At 42.5% G+C, this 19,121-nt stretch overlaps 1 protein-coding gene across 2 annotated transcripts in view; it reads left to right on the top strand.

Moving 5' to 3' along the window:
* The window catches only part of ESS2 (ess-2 splicing factor homolog), a 177,400-nt gene that overhangs the window by 5,674 nt on the left and 152,605 nt on the right, over positions 1-19,121 (top strand). For both annotated transcript variants that reach the window (XM_073674814.1, XM_073674806.1), the window contains exons 4-5: positions 480-652; positions 4,856-4,973. In XM_073674814.1, coding sequence (XP_073530915.1) covers positions 480-652; positions 4,856-4,973 — 291 coding nt within the window. The remainder of the gene's footprint in view (positions 1-479; positions 653-4,855; positions 4,974-19,121) is intronic.

Genomic DNA, 19,121 nt, shown 5'->3' with positions numbered 1-19,121 from the left:
AGCAAAAAGTCATGCAAAAACAAGAAAACACTACATGAGACACACATTTTAGACCTATATGGTCTTTAGTCTTAGCCTGGATGTTACAAAAATACATACAGGTACCAAATCACCTGAGTAACCATTTCTGGTATATGGGATATATATTCTGCTTGTGCAACTGCTATAGTGAATTCAAATGGAAAAAGTCAAAAGTAGAAGATTTTATTTGCAACATGGAGTGCTGACAAATGGTCGGACCTTCTGACGAAATATACAGGAAGTGTATGGGAGTGTGGTGTAAAAATCCCGTTCTCAATGGTTTTGAGCAGTTGTCCCTATATTTGAGATATAGAGAGGTCTAGTGTCCAGCTTGATTTCAGTCTATTTTACATACTAGGTGAGGAAAATGTAAAACATTTGTCTCTATTTTCTGACGTTTGTACATGGAAGCGTGACGGTTATCCTGGAATGTCTTACACAATATTAATATGTTGTAGGGGATGGTGAGAAGACAGAGGAGGATGGTGCGGAGCTTCCCAGCCTGGATAACTTTCTAGCAAAACACACAAGCGAGGACAATGCATCTTTTGAACAGATAATGGAGGTGGCAAAAGAGAAGGAGAGGGCAAAGAATTCCTGGCTTTATGAAGCAGAGGAAGAGTATAAACAGGTATACACAATACATGATATAAGCAAGCAGACTCATTTTTGAATGTTAATGTAACAGAGGGATTTTTCTCTAGTTTAATTTCATCCTTTCATATTTTTAACCGGTTCCCGACCGCCCACTGTAGATAAACGTCGGCGCTTGCTGGGCTCTGTGCAGCGCTGCCGTTTAAAAACGGTGGGTGGTATTGCAGCGCTCAGGACCCCCAGGGTCCTGCAAGCGCTGCAATTCCGGTGCAGAGCGTTAGCTCTGACAGGGGACATCATCGGGACCTGATTGGATCAGGTCCCAATGATGTTAACCCTTTGCTATGTTCTATATGCCGCGATCTATAGTGATCGCGACATATAGAAGATAGAGGAGAGGGGGTCATCTTACTTACCTCTCCGACGACCCCTGATACCTTCCAGGACCTGGTGTTGCTATGGCAGCTGGAGGTCACATGACCGCATCCAGATCTGCCATATATGGTGTCCTGCCTGGCTCAGCCTGCAGCTGAAGCCTGGCAGGAGACTCTGACTGTGAAACATGTAATGTAATACATGTCTATTACGTTACATGAGATCAGTGATCAGAAAAATAAAAATTAATGTCCCATACAGGGACTAAGTAAAAATGTAAAAAAAAAAAAAAAGTTTTTAAACTGTTAAAAAAAAATCACAAAATAAATTAAAAATAAATAAATAAAATCTTAAACTAATAAATCCGTATATTTATGCAAAAACAAAAAAAGTGCACATATTTGGTATCGCCGCGTCCGAAACAACCCGAGCTATAAAACTCTCACACTAATTAACTCCTTCTGTGCACACCGTAATAAAAATAAATAAAAAACGGAGCTTTTTCCTCATATCGCCAAACAAAAAGTGGAAAAAAATGCGATCAAAAAGCAAAATGGAAATAAAAATGGTACCGCTGAAAACTTAATCTTGTTCCGCAAAAAAAAAAGCCGCCATACAGCTCCATCAGCCGAAAAATAAAAAAGTTATAGCGCTCAGAATAAAGCAATGCAAAAAAAATATTTTTTCTATAAAATTGTTTTGTAAAAGCGCCAAAACATAAAAAAATATACAGTAAGTGTAGTATCGCTGTAAACGTACTGACCCGAAAAATAACGCTGCCTGATCACTTTTACCACACGCAGAACGGCATAAAAGAAACCCTCAAACAATTCCTGAATTGTTGGTTTTTGTTAATTTTACCTCCCAAAAAACGGAATAGAAAGCGATCAAAAAATGTCACGTACCCAAAAATGGTACCAATAAAAATGTCACCTCGTCCCACAAAAAACAAGCAGTCACATGACTCTGTCGGCCGAAATATGGAAAAATTATAGCTCTCAAAATATGGCGATGCAAAAACTAGATTTTGCAAAAAAAAAAGCGTCTTAGTGTGTGACAGCTGTCAGTCATAAAAACCCGATATAAATCTGGTATCTCTGTAATCGCACCGACCCGAAGAATAAAGTAATCTCATCACTTATATTGCACGATGAACGGCGTAAAAAATAAATGAAACCAATTCAAATCACCTGCTACTGATTTGTTTATTATGTCTCCCAAAGATCGCAGTAAGGCTCTGCTCACATTTATCCTGCGCTCTGCGCTGAGCACTTACAGAGATTTACACGGAAACTCTGGTGTAATACCTGATTTAGACGTAACCCATGACGGAAGATTCCCTGTAATGAGGCAGATATAGGCCACTGTGAATGCCGTCTGGCCTGTGATCCCACGGTGTCATTTGTTTTAGGCGTGCATAAAAGTGCGGTTGGCCACAGTTTTGTGCACTTCTGAAAAAAAGGACACCGCTAAACAGAGGCCAGACGGAGTCAAGAGTAACTCTGCTGCCTCATTACAGTGAATGGATCCCACAGGGGTTTCATCTGAATTACATAACTTGGAAATTTAGATGGAAACCCCGATGTAAGTGCTCAGCCTAGAGCGCCAGATAAATGTTACGTAAAATGTTCCCAATAAAAGCTTCAACTCAGTCCTCAAAAAAAGCTAGTCCCCACTCAGGTCCGTCATCTGTTAAAAATATAAGGGACTTCCAAGTTACTGGTAGCCGAAAGGCTCTGGAAAAGCGAAATGGCCCTTGCACCCCAAAAGAAATTCAGAAAATTTTGTGCTCCCAAATCCAAATGCCTATTCTGCAATAATTTGTTCTCCAATTGTCAAATAGCGCTCCGACCCTCCCAGATCTCGCGGTATGGCTGAGCGGTACGATACAGCCACATATGGGGTATTGCCACTTTTAGAAGAAATTGTGTGACACATTTCGGCACCATTTTTACCCATTGCCCTGTGTGAAAATGTAAAATCTGAGGGTAAAACATTTTTTTGTGGTAAAAATATAATTATGCTTTTTTTCACTGCCCAATGGTATAAATTTAAAAATTAAAAAATACTCACTACTTCCCTAGATGAATTCCTTGAGAGGTGTAGTTTACAAAATGGGGTCACTTGTGGGGGTTTCTGCTGTTTCGGCATGTCAGCGACTCTTCAAATGTGACATGGTGTCTGCAACCTATCCCAGCCAACATAGCGCTCCTTTCTCTTCCGAACCCTGCCGTACACCAAAGCAGTGGCTTTCCCCCACATATGGGGTATCTGCGTACTCAGGAGAAATTGCACAACAAATTTCATGGTGCAATTTATCCTATTACCCTTATGATAATGCAAAATTAGGGAATGAAAAAACATTTTTTGTGGGAAAAATGTGAAAATTTTATTACAGCTCAATGTTCTAAACTTCTGTGAAGCACCTTGGGGTTCAAGGTGCTCGCCACACATCTAGATAAGTTCCCTAAGGGGTCTAGTTTCCAAAATGGTGTCACTTGTGGGGGATTTCCACTGTTTAGGCACATCAGGGGCTCCCAAAATGCGACATGGCGTCCGCTAATTATTCAAACAAATTTTACATTAAAAAAGTCAAATGGCGCTCCTTCCCTTTCAAACCCTGCCGCGCGCCCAAACAGTGGTTTGTCTCCACATATGGGGTATCGGCGTGTTCATGAGAAATTGCACAACAAATTTCATGGTGCAATTTATCCTATTACTCTTATGATAATGCAAAATTAAAGGATGAAAATGATCTTGCTGCGGAATGCACGGTTCTTCTTCTTGAACCATGGAAGGAAGTGCTGTTTGAGAAACTCAACATACATTATGGAGTTCATCTTTACCCCTTCAGGGATCCTAAAAGGGCCGGCAATCTCTCTCCACATGATTCCAGCCCAAAACATTACTCCACCTCCTCCTTTTTAGCGCCGTAGCCATGTTTGCATGGGGTGTCCATCAACCAGCCATTCTCCACTCCATCCATCTGGACCATCGAGATCATTTCATGCATGATAATGCCCCGTCTCATGCTGCACATAACACATCTGCATCTCTGGCTGCTATGGGCATAAAAGGGGACAAACTTATGGTGTGACACCCATGCTCCCCTGACCTCAACCCCATTGAGAACGTCTCGAGCATCATCAAAAGGAGTGTCTATGATGGCGGGAGGCAGTTCACATCTAAGCAACAGCTCTGGGAGGGTGTTCTGTCCTCATGCAAAACAATTAAAGCAGAAACCATCCAAAACCTGACAAATTCAATGGACGAGAGAGTTCAGAAGCTCCTTTCGAACAAGGGGTCCTATGTGCAAATGTAACATCACCTAGAATAAAGTTTTGAGTTGAAAACTGTTTGATTTCAGTTTGTAATAACCTGCTAATGCTTATAATTTCAAAAATGACCATTTTTTTGTTCTTTATTAAAATGAAAAGGTTGAAAACTCTGCTGTGCATAATAATTTGGAACATGCATTTTGAGTGCAGTTTGAGTGTTTTATTTTTTAAAAAATATACTGTTATCATTGGCAGTTTGTACAAAAACCTTTAAATTGTACTCTAATAGTTATTTGACTGGAAAATTACAATGACTGCAATTCATATAGGTAATTTGGGAAAATCTGAGAAAATATTATTTGCATAATAATTTGGAACACAGTGTATATCAGTTGCACAAGGTTTCTTTTTTAGTCTTGCTTATCCAATTTATTTCAATAGGAATTAAGTAGCTTGAACCCCTTTGAACAGTGCTCCTGAGGTTTTTTTAATTTAATTTGTAATATGCCATGGTAAAGAAATGGCTGTTTTTACTTGTTAAATGTGTAAATAAAAGAAACTTATCAGTTATTTTTGTCCCTCCCCAGCGGCTTGAACAAAATCTTGCCCTCCCTTCCGTTGAAATGCAAGCTATTCAGGGTGTTAAAGCCGGCCTAGACACCTGGGAATACAAAACCCACAACTCTCTTATGTACTATCCTGAAGGTATGCATTTACATATTTTTTTTTTTTTTTTTTTTTTTTTTATTTCTTAGCTTTACTTTACTCACTTATATAGCACCATTAATTTCCCCAGCTCTTTACAGACATCGTCATCATTACCACCACTGTCCATCATTGGGGCTCACAAACCACATTCTTTATTAGTATGTCTTAGGAGTGTGGGAGGAAACCAGATTACTCAGAGGTAACTCACACAAACATGGGGAGCACATAAAAACTCCTTGCATGCAGATTTTGTTCTTGTTGTGGTTTGAACTCCAGTACTGCAAGGCTGCAGTGCTAACCACTTCTGCACAGCACAGTTGAAGTCATAGGGCCCAATTCATCAAGGCCGGCGATTTGCTTGGAGTCAGTGCTCCCAATTCATGCTTCTTAGTGAATCAGGAGCGTCGCATGAGTGGCATACACTTGTGTGCACCTTGCAACAAATCCTACTCCAGTCCCTGCTGGAGTACAATTTGTGGCGTAGCGAACAGGTATTTGACAAGCCTCAGTCGCTATTCTCCGAAAATTGTCAGAGCTGGGTGAAAAGGTTCTCACAAAATTTTAAAACAGCCCCGAGAATACTGGCATAAAAGCTTTGATGAATCGGGCCCATAATTTTAAATACACAGGATGAAATCATTAAAACTTCTTTATTTTTCCACTCCGCTGATCTGCGCCAACAGACTTTTTAGTTTTAGCAGGTTGTTTAGGATGTCCACTTTCTACATGACACAAGCATTTTTTTTTCCCCTTCTCCCATGACAGCACCACCTGAGAGAGGGTATCCGCCCACCAAGGAAAGGAACCTACTGAATAAAAAGGTGGTACCTCACTTCTGCATCAGTTTTGGTTCCTGTCCTTGATGGGAGCCTCTCTAGGTGGTGCCTCGCCTACCTGTTCGTGGGATCTGGAGTTGGATCCCGGGATTGATGCGGCCTGGAGGCCGTGAGAAGCAGCAGATGGGTCCTCTGTTCCCAGCCCCATCTTGCTGGTACCTGGGTCTGCGTGCGGGGGGGAACGCCTTCCGGGGTTCTCTCCCGCGTGCGCTGGGTCCTGCGGCCGAGTCTGCGCACGCACGGTGGCCGTTGCTGGGCGCCCTGGCAGGCAGCCCTAAGGGCTGCGCACATGCAGGGTCGCGTCGTGCCCAGTGACGACGTGCGCCGGAAGCCCGGGTCTGCCCTTGCGCGGGGTGCGATGTCCAGAGACGTTCCCGTTCGCAACCGTGCCGGGAGCTGCTGGGTCTGCGCACTCGCAGGAGGGATCCTGCGGCGTAGCGCGCCAGCTGCCATGAAGAGGAAAAAAAAGGGAATGTATATTTATTTTAGTGAAAAATTTAAAATAAAAATGTGTGTGTGTATATTATTGTATAATATATATTTTATTGTACTAGATGGTGGCCCGATTCTAACGCATCGGGTATTCTAGAATACGACCGGGCGCGACTAATCAGCGAAGCAGTGTTTAAATGGGTTGTGCACTACTTTAAATTAACCCCCCCAATGTATCCCCCCGGGGCCCCTAATGAATTTTGGAGGACCGTCGGTCGGGGTACTTCTGCTGCGGGCAGCTGGGAGATGACCGGCTAGCACAGGGTGAGCGTGTGAGGGAGATGACCGGCTAGCACAGGGTGAGCGTCCGAGTGCGTGCGAGCGTCCGAGTGCGTGCGCCTGTGAGCGTCAGTGTGTGAGCCTGTGAGCGTCAGTGTGTGAGCCTGTGAGCGTCAGAGTGTGAGCAGCTAACGGCCGCCATCTTGTTCTGAAATCCCGCGTCGCTGATTGGCCGCGGCCTCACCAATCAGTGACGTGGGATTTCCTAGACAGACGGGTAAGACAATTATATATATTAGATATATGTATATATGATAAAATTACAGCTCCTACGTTAAGCAAAAAGAGAGAGCACACTGCTGCCGGAAGGGGAGGGGCCCAAAGGAGGTGGAGCCCCCTTATGCTTTAAAAGGATGGGAAGTAGTCAAGATGGCGGTGCCTGCATCCCCGTCATCATGAGTGAGGAGCCGCAGTCACCTGGGCAGCAGCTGTCACCGCCGCAGGAGGAACAGCAGCTGCCACAGCCGCGTAAACAGCTCAAGCAAAATGTGAGACAACCAGAGCATCGGGAGTCTTCCCATCATCAGAGCCACAGCAGTGGGGGTCGTACGAGTGACGGCAGAACCGGTCAGAAGAGATCTCGTGAATCCACCTCCGCCAGATGGGAGCCTTCATGTGAACGGCAACCACCGCCTCCGGTACCCTAGTCTGAATGGCAGTGTGGTGAGTAATCTTCGTGAAAGTTCACCTTAGTAATGTGCGCTTCTCTGTTTTTTCTCTTTTCTCTCCTTTCATTTCTTTCTGGTTGTTAGGAACCAAAAAAGTGTAGTTCTAAGAATAAGGAGTGTGCATTATGTAAAGTTAGCCTTCCCAGCTCCTACGCTAAAAACCTTTGCTCTGATTGTATCCAGAAAACTAGAGCAGAGGAGTCCCCTAGTTTTTCTATGGTTTTAAAAACCTTGATTCAGACGGAAGTCAGGGATTCCTTAAAGACCTTGACCTCTCGTAAGAGGAGGAAGCAGAAACGGGTTTCCTCGGACTCAGAGGAATCAGTAGAGTCCCTTTTCACGAGGAATATCCTTCCCCCTCTGACCTCTCTTCATCGTCTTCCTCCGAGTCTTCAGATGATGATGGAGGGGGGTAGGCCTTGTTTTTCGGTGGACAATACTGAAAGATTGGTCAAGGCTATTAGAGTGACTATGGGTATTGCCGATGCCAAAGCTCCCAGAACAGTTCAGGATGTCATGTTCGGGGACTTAGATCAGAGGACGCACATTCCCAGTTAACGAGAAGATCAAGACTCTTATAGATGGGGAATGGAAAAAAACAGAGAGGAAAAGCCTACTGCCTTCTTCTTCTAAGCGGAGATACCCTTTTGAAGAGGAGGATGCAGCTAAGTGGGACAAAACCCCTAAAATTTATGTGGCCATCGTGAAGTCCTCGAAAAGATCCACACTGCCCCTTGAGGATTTGGGGACCCTAAAAGATCCGCTTGATAAAAAGGCGGAGTCTTTTCTTAAACAAACCTGGGAGTCATCAGCAGGGGCTCTGAAACCGGCAGTGGCAGCCACCTGCACCGCCAGGTCTATGATGATCTGGTTTCAACAGTTAGAGGACCAGAGCAAAGGGAATGTCTCTAGAGAGAAAATTCTGTCGGGTCTTCCTCTTTTGCAGGGGGCGGCTGCATTCCTTGCAGATGCATCGGCAGATTCAGTTAGGCTGGCTGCCAGGTCAGCATATCTTTCTAATGCAGCCCGTAGTGCATTATGGCTCAAGAGCTGGCCAGGGGATGTGCAGTCAAAATCTAAACTCTGCTCAAGCCCTTGTGAGGGGGACTTTATTTTCGGGAAGGCTTTAGATGACATCCTGGAAAAGGCCGCGGACAAGTAACATGGGTTTCCCACTGTGTCTGTTCCCCTATATAAGAGCTCCTTTCGGAAGAGGAAATACAATCGGAGTAAGTTTCCCAGAGACCAAAGTGGTTGGAGAGACAGGAAGCCGAATAACAGAGGCTTCATGTTTGGGGGTCCATCCTCCGAGAATAAAAAAGCCCCTAAGTGACGGACCTCCCCAGGTGGGAGGAATGTTGTCCACTTCCTTCCCGCTTGGGAAAAAATCTCGTCCGGTGCTTGGATTTTAGGGATAATCAGGAGGGGGCTGAAGTTGGAGTTCAAAAACATTCCCAGAAACACCGTCAGGATTTCAGCCCCCAGAGGCCTAAGGGAGCAGATGGCCCTGCAGCAGGATGTACTCACTCTGGTTGTGAAGGGAGTTCTAGTAGAAACACCTGTACCCGAGCAAGGGAGAGGGTTTTACTCAACTCTCTTCCTGATAAAGAAGCCGGATGGCTCCTTCAGAATCATTGTCAACTTGAAGAAGCTGAACGACCATTTGATTTACAGGCCATTCAAGATGGAATCAATAAAATTGGCCATAAAAATGTTTCCAGACTGTTATATGTGCATCCTCGATTTGGAGGACGCTTACTACCACATTCCAATCTTTCCTGCACACCAACAGTTTCTGATGGTAGCTGTACGTTCGGCAAGCACATAAGACATTTTCAGTTTGCAGCTCCTCCCTTTGGCATCTCCATGGCTCCAAGGGTTTTCACAAAGATTATCCTGGAAGTCACAGCGCATTTATGGGAGAAAGATATCCTAGTCATCCCTTACCTGGATGATTTTTTTAGTGGTGGGCTGATCAAAATAACTCTGCGCACTGGCTCTGGCGGAAGTCATGGCCAGTCTAAATGGCCTGGGTTGGATGTTAAATTTAGAAAAATCGAGACTGGAACCAAAAAAGGTTCAATCATTCCTGGGTCTCATTTTGGACTCAGAAAACCAGACTTGTCTTCTGCCAGAGAACAAGAAACTGAAGATCAGTTCCCTCATATCATGCGTAATCAGCAATCCATCCATGACCTTGAGAAATGCAATGTCTCTTGGGTACAATGACATCTTGTATCCCAGCAGTTCAGTGGGCCCAGTTCCATTCCAGAGGTCTTCAGCAGGAGATCCTGACAGCAGACAAAAGGCTCAGAGGTCGCCTGGATGGAAGAATATCCCTTTCAAGTTTAGTAATCAACTCGCTGGACTGGTGGATGAATCCGGTAAATCTATCTCTGGGGGTTCCTTGGGGCGGAGCCTGGTAGGCAATGTGAGCGGCTGTGCTTTCCGCGCTCTCCCGCCGTTACCCGATACTGCAGTGGACCCGCAGCCGTCACCGTCAGTCTCAGCCGACCGGAGGGTGGAGGAAGCGCTGCGGATCATCAGAGAGGCAGCTGCGACGTGCAGAGAGGTACAGAGATGACCCGCCGAAGGCAGAAGGACGCGGGCTGGGGAGACCTAAATGGCTCCCAAGATGGCGCTGAGAAGAAGGAGGAGGCGGCCAGAGCCAATGCAGCTTACCAGCGTCGCATGAGTGCAGTGGCGAGGCTGGAAAGGTATGCACGCAATGTGGAAGGAGACAAACAGGAGCTGGATAAAGGAGAGGAGATGGAGGAGGATGAAACAATGGGGCAAACAATTGAAGGGGAGGAAAACATGTCCCAGGAGGGTAGTCATATTGATGGAGAAGCTATGTCTGAAGGTAGCACAGGGGGAGGGTGATGCACAAGAAAACCCCACCATTAAGGATGTATTTGCTGTGGTGTCTTTTTGTAAACAGGCACTAACCACATTAACACAGCAAGTCCTGGGAGTGCAATCTGAAGTGGCCACTATTAAAAAAGATATGCAAAAGGCTAATATCAGGACTGGCAAGGTAGAAACCAGAGTGGGAGAAAATGAAGATCAGATTAATAAACTTACAAAATCTGAAAAACAATTTAAACAAATCTCAGAAATTATGGCCAAGAATGATGACCTGGAGAATCGCTCTAGAAGAAACAATATTACAATAGTTGGAATGCCAGAAAAGTCTGAGGGAAGAGATCCCACTGATTTTATTGAAAAATGGCTGAAGGAAAGATTTGGAGCGGATTCTCTTACTAAATTTTTTGCGGTAGAGCGTGCTCAGAGTACCAATGCAGCCTCAACCCCCGGGAAAAGGACCACGTGCTATAACAGCTAAACTACTCCACTATAGACAGAGATATCATTATCCGTAAAGCAAGGGAAAGTGAAGAGATCACACAATAAACGGCCAACGAATTGGCCTATACCCTGATAACTCGGTACCTGTACAGAAGCAGCGAATGCAATTTGGAGGAGTAAAAAGATGGCTAAGAGAACTGGGTGCAACATACTCAATGCTGTTTCCAGCCAAGCTGCGAGTGGTTGCAATGGATAAAGTTTTCTTTTTTACAAAGCCAGAGGATGCAGCAGAGTGGATCGATGTTAATGCTAAATCTATACAAGCTGGAAAATGAGAGCTAAGACACTTTAAATATTCCTTAAGAGAAAGGTCGGCTGAGAACACTTATTGAAAGGACTTACGCAGTGACTATTTAATAATGGGAACTACCTATTTGGACAGATGCCTTTACAGAGTACAATAGGCAACCCTACAATGGGGGGGCTTTTATTTTTTGCCCCTTGCCTTCTAGTCATATTTTTGCTATCTAATTTGTTGGTTCAGGACCAATTTGAGTCGTTTTTTTTTTTTTTTTCTTTCTTGGCCTGTTGACATGAGTTTAAAATCTTTCCCTCTTTTATGAAAGAGGGGAGGGGGGAAGAAAGGAGCCACTGCGAGATGTACGGATGTTAAATTTGAGCCCTTGGTGAAGGGCAAGACGGTGGCGCGGGGGGGGGAATATTAATTATATTAAGAATATTTGATACTTAAGATTTATGATACTGGTGGTAAAAATTTATAGAAAGTACCTTTTGGGAGCGGCGGGCGGGGGGGAATTATAAGTGAAGTAGTTAGGGGAATCTCTAACTTAGGAGCCCAAACAGGAATGGAGAACCCACAGCTTCTAGAGAGCACTCAGAGGGGGGGGGAGAAGGGAAGAGGGGAGGGAAACAACAGCAAAGGTGAGAAATAGAGGAAAAGGAAACATTAATTGTACTTTTATGGGTAGTTTTAAAGTTATAAGCTGGGATGTTAGGGGTTTATCGGAGAAAACCAGAAGAGCAACAATATTTAACCACTTCGCACCAGAGCCTGTTTTTGCCTTCGTGACCGGGCCAATTTTTTCAATTCTGACCACTGTCACTTTATGAAGTAATTACTCTGGAATGCTTCAACGGATTCCCCTGATTCTGAGTGTTTTTTCGTGACATATTGTACTCCAGGATAGTGGTAAAATTTCTTCGATATCACTTGCGTTTATTCGTGAAAAAATCTGAAATTTGGCGAAAATTTTGCAAGTTTCAAACTTTGAATTTTCATGCCCTTAAATCAGAGAGATATGTCACACAAAATAGTTAATAAACAACATTTCCCACATTTCTACTTTACATCAGCACAATTTTGGAACCAAATTTTTTTTTTGTTAGGGAGCTATAAGGGTTAAAAGTTGACCAGCGATTTCTCATTTTTCCAACAAAATTTACAAAAACATTTTTTTAAGGACCACATCATATTTGAAGTCACTTTGAGGGGTCTTTATGACAGAAAATACCTAAAAGTGACACCATTCTAAAAACTGCACCCCTCAAGGTGCTCAAAACCACATTCAAGAACTTTATTAACCCTTCAGGTGCTTCACAGGAATTTTTGGAATGTGGAAGAAAAAAATGAACATTTAACTTTTTTCACAAAAATGTTACTTTAGACCCAATTTTTTTTATTTTCACAGGGGTAACAGGAAAAAATGGACCCCAAAATTTTTTGTGCAATTTCTCTTGAGCGCGCTGATACCCCATATGTGGAGGCAAACCACTGTTTGGGCGCACGGCAGGGTTCGGAAGGGAAGGAGCGCCATTTGACTTTTTGAATGTAAAATTTGTTTGAATAATTAGCGGACGCCATGTTGCATTTGGGGAGCCCCTGATGTTCCTAAACAGTGGAAACCCCCCACAAGTGACACCATTTTGGAAACTAGACCCCTTAGGGAACTTATCTAGATGTGTGGTGAGCACCTTGCACCCCAAGGTGCTTCACAGAAGTTTATAATATTGAGCTGTAAAAATAAAATTCACATTTTTCCCACAAAAAACATTTTTCATCCCTTAATTTTGCATTATCATAAGAGTAATAGGAGAAATTGCACCATGAAATTTGTTGTGCAATTTCTCCTGAGTATTCCGATACCCCATATGTGGGGGAAAACCACTGCTTTGGTGTACGGCAGGGTTCGGAAGAGAAAGGAGCGCTATGTTGGCTGGGATAGGTTGCAGACACCATGTCACATTTGAAGAGTCGCTGACATGCCGAGACAGCAGAAACCCCCACAAGTGACCCCATTTTGTAAACTACACCTCTCAAGGAATTTATCTAGGGAAGTAGTGAGTATTTTTTAATTTTTAAATTTATACCATTGGGCAGTGAAAAAAGCATAATTATATTTTTACCACAAAAAAATGTTTTACCCTCAGATTTTACATTTTCACACAGGGCAATGGGTAAAAATGGTGCCGAAATGTGTCACACAATTTCTTCTAAAAGTGTCAATACCCCATATGTGGCTGTATCGTACCGCTCAGCCATACGGCGAGATCTGGGGGGGACGGAGTGCTATTTGACAATTTGAGAACAAATTAATTGTAGAATAGGCATTTGGATTTGGGAGCACAAAATTTTCTGAATTTCTTTTGGGGGGGCAAGGGCCATTTCGCTTTTCCAGAGCCTTTCTGCTACCAGTAACTTGGAAGTCCCTTATATTTTTAACAGATGACGGACCTGAGTGGGGACTAGCTTTTTTTGAGGACTGAGTTGAAGCTTTTATTGGGAACATTTTACGTAACATTTATCCGGCGCTCTAGGCTGAGCACTTACATCGGGGTTTCCATCTAAATTTCCAAGTGATGTAATTCAGATGAAACCCCTGCAGGATCCATTCACTGTAATGAGGCAGCAGAGTTACTCTGGACTCCGTCTGGCCTCTGTTTAGCGGTGTCCTTTTTTTCAGAAGTGCACAAAACTGTGGCCAACCGCACTTTTATGCACGCCTAAAACAAATGACACCGTGGGATCACAGGCCAGACGGCATTCACAGTGGCCTATATCTGCCTCATTACAGGGAATCTTCCGTCATGGGTTCCGGCTGAATCACGTATTTCAGAGATTTACACGGAAACTCTGGCGTAAGTGCTCAGCGCAGAGCGCAGGATAAATGTGAGCAGAGCCTTACTGCGATCTTTGGGAGACATAATAAACAAATCAGTAGCAGGTGATTTGAATTGGTTTCATTTATTTTTTACGCCGTTCATCGTGCAATATAAGTGATGAGATTACTTTATTCTTCGGGTCGGTGCGATTACAGAGATACCAGATTTATATCGGGTTTTTATGACTGACAGCTGTCACACACTAAGACGCTTTTTTTTTGCAAAATCTAGTTTTTGCATCGCCATATTTTGAGAGCTATAATTTTTCCATATTTCGGCCGACAGTCATGTGACGGCTTGTTTTTTGCGGGACGAGTTGACATTTTTATTGGTACCATTTTTGGGTACGTGACATTTTTTGATCGCTTTCTATTCCGTTTTTTGGGAGGTAAAATTAACAAAAACCAACAATTCAGGAATTGTTTTTTGAGGTTTTTTTTTTGCCGTTCTGCGTGTGGTAAAAGTGATCAGGCAGCGTTCTTCTTCGGGTCAGTACGTTTACAGCGATACTACACTTACTGTATATTTTTTTTTTATGTTTTGGCGCTTTTACACAACAATTTTATAGAAAAAATATTTTTGCGTTGCTTTATTCTGAGCGCTATAACTTTTTTATTTTTCGGCTTTTGGAGCTGTATGGCGGCTTTTTTTTTGCGGAACAAGATTACATTTTCAGCGGTACCATTTTTATTTCCATTTTGCTTTTTGATCGCATTTTTTTCCACTTTTTGTTTGGCGATATGAGGAAAAAGCATAGTTTTTTGTTTATTTTTATTACGGTGTGCACAGAAGGAGTTAATTAGTGTGAGAGTTTTATAGCTCGGGTTGTTTCGGACGCGGCGATGCCAAATATGTGTACTTTTTTTGGTTTTGCATAAATATACGGATTTATCGGTTTAATATTTTATTTATTTTTATTTTGTATTTTTTTTTTAACAGTTTCAAAACTATTTCTTTTTACTTTTTTTTACATTTTTACTTAGTCCCTGTATGGGACAATAATTTTTATTTTTCTGATCACTGATCTCATGTAATGTAATAGACATGTATTACATTACATAAAATCTTTGCTGACTGTTTCACAGTCAGTGTGTCCTGCCAGGCTTCAGCTTGCAGGCTGACCCTGGCAGGACACCATATATGGCAGAGCTGGAGGCGGTCATGTGACCTCCAGCTGCCATAGCAACTCAAGGTCCTGGAAGGTATCAGGGGTCTTCGGAGAGGTAAGTATACCACCCCCTCTCCTCCTGCTGTCTTCTATATGCCGCGATCACTATAGATCGCGGCATATAGAAGACAGCAAAGGGTTAACATCACTGGGACCTGATCCAATCAGGTCCCGATGATGTTCCCTGTCAGAGCTATCGCTCTGCACCGCTCTCTCAGCGCTTGCAGGACCCTGGGGGTCCTGAGCGCTGCGAGACCACCCACCGTTTTTAAACGTCCGTGCTGCACAGAGCCCAGGCAGTGCGGACGTTTATGTACAGTGGGCGGTCGGGAAGCGGTTAAAAGCTTGCAGGACCAAGGGGCATCGGTAATTTGTCTTTTAGAAACACACCTACTAAAGGAAACAACTCAGGTTGTAAATAGGAGATGGATACAGAAAGCAAACCATTCTACCTTTTCTAACTATGCCAGAGGAGTCTCAATTCTAATTAATAGGTCCACATCTTTTGAAGAATTGGATGTTTATATTGATCCAGAGGGGCAGGGAGTAGCAGTTAAAGGGAACTTTTTTGGGGTCACAATGTGTATAGCAGCACTATACATCCCCCCCCCCCCCCCTACTCTAGCACCAAAATTAGACTAATGCGAGAATACGCTGAACGAGGAAGAATATTACCGTTTTTGATGATGGGAGACTTTAATAACGTAACTGATTTCTGGGACAGGAGTAAGAGGCAATCAAATATACAGGAAAGTACTAACACAGTTTTTCATAAAAGAAATTGGAATGATTGATACATGGAGGGTTAGGAACACAGGGAAACGAAGCTATTCATGCCACTCCACATCATATGGTACGTTATCACGCATAGACTTGGCATTGGCAGATGGACTAGCAGACTCCATGATAAAGGAGGTAAAATACCTCCCTAGAATAATCTCAGATCATAGCCCAGTTATGATAACCATTGGGTACGGATCCCAAAAAGGAATAGAGAGGGATGGAAAATGCACCCCGTATGGTTACAACATCTTAATGTTCAGAGTATAGAAGAAGAATTGAAAGAATTTTTTACTAATAATGATGGTAGTACTGATAAATTGATAGAATCGGACGCGTTGTAGGCCTTTCTGAGAAGATTATTGTTTGGGGACATTTGTAGGCGTAAATCACAAACCCAAAAAGAAGAAAAGGAAGGCCTAGAAGCATTGAAAAGGGCGGAGGAAAAAGCAACAAATAATACTCCTGAGGTACAACTCAGTCTTAAAAATGCGCAGGATAAGATAAATAAGATCCTAATTGATAAAATGACAAAAATGCAGGCGATTCGGAAAGTTAACTTTTATTCTGAAGGGGAAAAGGTTGGGCATTTATCGGTTATAGCATCGGCACAAAGGAATAGTTCCTTTATCCATGAAATGATTGATAAGGGGAAGATCACTACTGAATTAGAGGGAATATTGAGAATCTTTAGCGACTTTTACAAAAACCTTTATTCATCGGAAGGGATGGGGACTTCTGAGGAGATAGATAAGTTTGTTAATCCAATTACGCTCCCTAAACTAAATTCTGAAAATAGAGAAAGGCTGGACTCTCCTATTACTATTGAGGAAATGGAGACCGCTCTACATGGCATGGCTAATGAAAAGGCCCCAGGTATAGATGGGTTACCATCAGAAGTATACAAACAATTTGCTGAACTCCTACTACCTAAACTGTTGAAAGTATTTGAAGAGTCAAATGAGGGGGGAATACTACCGGCTTCTATGAGGGAGGCGGTGATGGTGGTGATCCCTAAGGAGGGGAAAGACCCTAAAATACCTGAATCATACAGACCAATCTCGTTACTGACAACTGACGTTAAAATACTGGCCAAAGTCCTAGCTAATAGGTTAACTAAGGTAATTTCCTCACTAATACATCCGGATCAGTCTGGCTTCATGCCCAATAGATCCACTGCGGTTAACAGAAGATTATACCTTAATCTTCAACTTAAAACCGATAACCCAGGCCGTAGAATAATCACCTCACTGGATGCCCAAAAGGCATTTGATAGTGTACAATGGAACTACTTATGGACAGTTATGCAAAAATTTGGCTTTGGACCAAAATTTACTAAATGGGTGCAACTATTATATTCACAACCTACTGCCAAGATAAGAATTAATGGAGCAATATCCCCTTCGTTCCATTTAGGTAGAGGAACCAGACAGGGGTGCCCACTGTCGCCGCTTCTCTTTGCCATGGCAATTGAGCCTTTGGCTGCAATTATTAGGGAAACAAAGGAGATCCAAGGGTTTAAATACTGAATATTAGAGGAAAAAATTGCTCTACATGCAGATGATCTATTATTATTTCTGAGTGACTCGGATAAATCATTGAGCCATGCCATGCAGATAATTGAGCGATTTGGGACGATATCGGGGCTGAAGATTAACTGGTCCAAATCAGTCTTATTTAAGGTGGATCAAGATGCTGAGCTGACAAATAAAGGGAAAGATGTTGATAGATTGCAGAGTAAAAAAGAGTTTAAATACTTGGGAATACAAATATCTTTACCCGTTACAGATTATCTTAATATTAATTTATCGCCACTACTTCAAAAATTGAAAACTAAAATACATATATGGAATAAACTACATTTAACGGTGGTAGGGAGAATAAATCTTTTTAAAATGATTTTGATGCCCAAGTTACTATACATCCTACATAACGCTCCTATTTGGATTTCTAAAAAGAGATTTAAATCCTTAAATGTAATAATCAGAGCCCTGGTATGGGGGAAGAAGCAGGCAAGAATAAAGCTAGAAACTCTCCAACGACCTAAAGAGGAGGGTGGTTTGGCACTACCAAACCCGGAGATCTATTATTTGGCAGCGCAGAGTCAACATTTTAGAGGATGGTCATGTTTGGGATCTGGTGGATCTACAAAAAGAATTTTGGAACATTCCATTGGAGAAAGACAAATACTTGAGGGACTGGAGGGAGGAGACATAAATAAGTTGGGGGAAAAAATGCCTACAATGGACTTCATATATAGAATCTGGAACATGGTAAAGAGAGTGAGGGGAGTAAAGGGATTGAATAAATTTACCCCTATATGGAATAATAATAATCTTCCAGAGATGCAAAAGATTGGTATCATAAGAGAATGGATAGATAAAGGAATTAATTATATGTATCAAATAATGGAAGGGGAAAATGTTAAATCCTTCTCACAGCAACAGAAAGAATTCTTGTTGCCAAACTCAGAATGGTATCATAGACAGATTAATCATGCAATCCAAACCCAAAAAATCAGGAAACGTATGGTAGTGGAAACAGATCTAGTTATGGAAAGTATTTGTCAAGAGGGGACCACCAGGGGAGTAATTTCGGGCACGTATAAGGACTTGATGCATACTTTCCTGCTGGAGTATCCAATAAAATCTAAAAACAAATGGGAAAAGGAAGCAGGAATCCTAGGGGATGATATTTGGGAAAACATATTGGAATATATACCTATGCTTTCGATGAGTGAACCTGCTAGACTGTCACATACAGTCATATGAAAAAGTTTGGGCACCCCTATTAATCTTAAGCTTAATGTTTTATAAAAATTGGTGGTTTTGCAACAGCTATTTCAGTTTGATATATGTAATAACTGTTGGACACAGTAATGTTTCTGCCTTGAAATGAGGTTTATTGTGCTAACAGAAAATGTGCAATCTGCATTCAAACAAAATTTGACCGGTGCATAAGTATGGGCACCCTTATCATTTTCTTGTTTTAAATACTCCTGCCTACTTTTTACTGACTTACTAAAGCACTTTTTTTGGTTTTGTAACCTCATTGAGCTTTGAACTTTATAGCCAGGTGTATGCAATCATGAGAAAAGCTACTTAAAGTGGCCACTTGCAAGTTGTTCTCCTGTTTGAATCTCCTCTGAAGAGTGGCATCATGGGCTCCTCAAAACAACTGTCAAATGATCTGAAAACAAAGATTATTCAACATAGTTGTTCAGGGGAAGGATACAAAAAGCTGTCTAAGAGATTTAACCTGTCAGTTTCCACTGTGAGGAACATAGTAAGGAAATGGAAGAACATAGGGACAGTTCTTGTTAAGGCCAGAAGTGTCAGGACAAGAAAAACATCAGAAAGGCAGAGAAGAAGAATGGTGAGATCAGTCAAGGACAATCCTCAGACCACCTCCAGAGAGCTGCAGCATCAACTTG

This window comes from Phyllobates terribilis, unplaced genomic scaffold (assembly GCF_046119375.1).
Source record: "Phyllobates terribilis strain yellow unplaced genomic scaffold, ASM4611937v1 Scaffold_1__5_contigs__length_1240528914, whole genome shotgun sequence".
Lineage (NCBI taxonomy): Eukaryota > Metazoa > Chordata > Amphibia > Anura > Dendrobatidae > Phyllobates > Phyllobates terribilis.
This window is presented reverse-complemented; position numbering and strand designations above follow the sequence as displayed.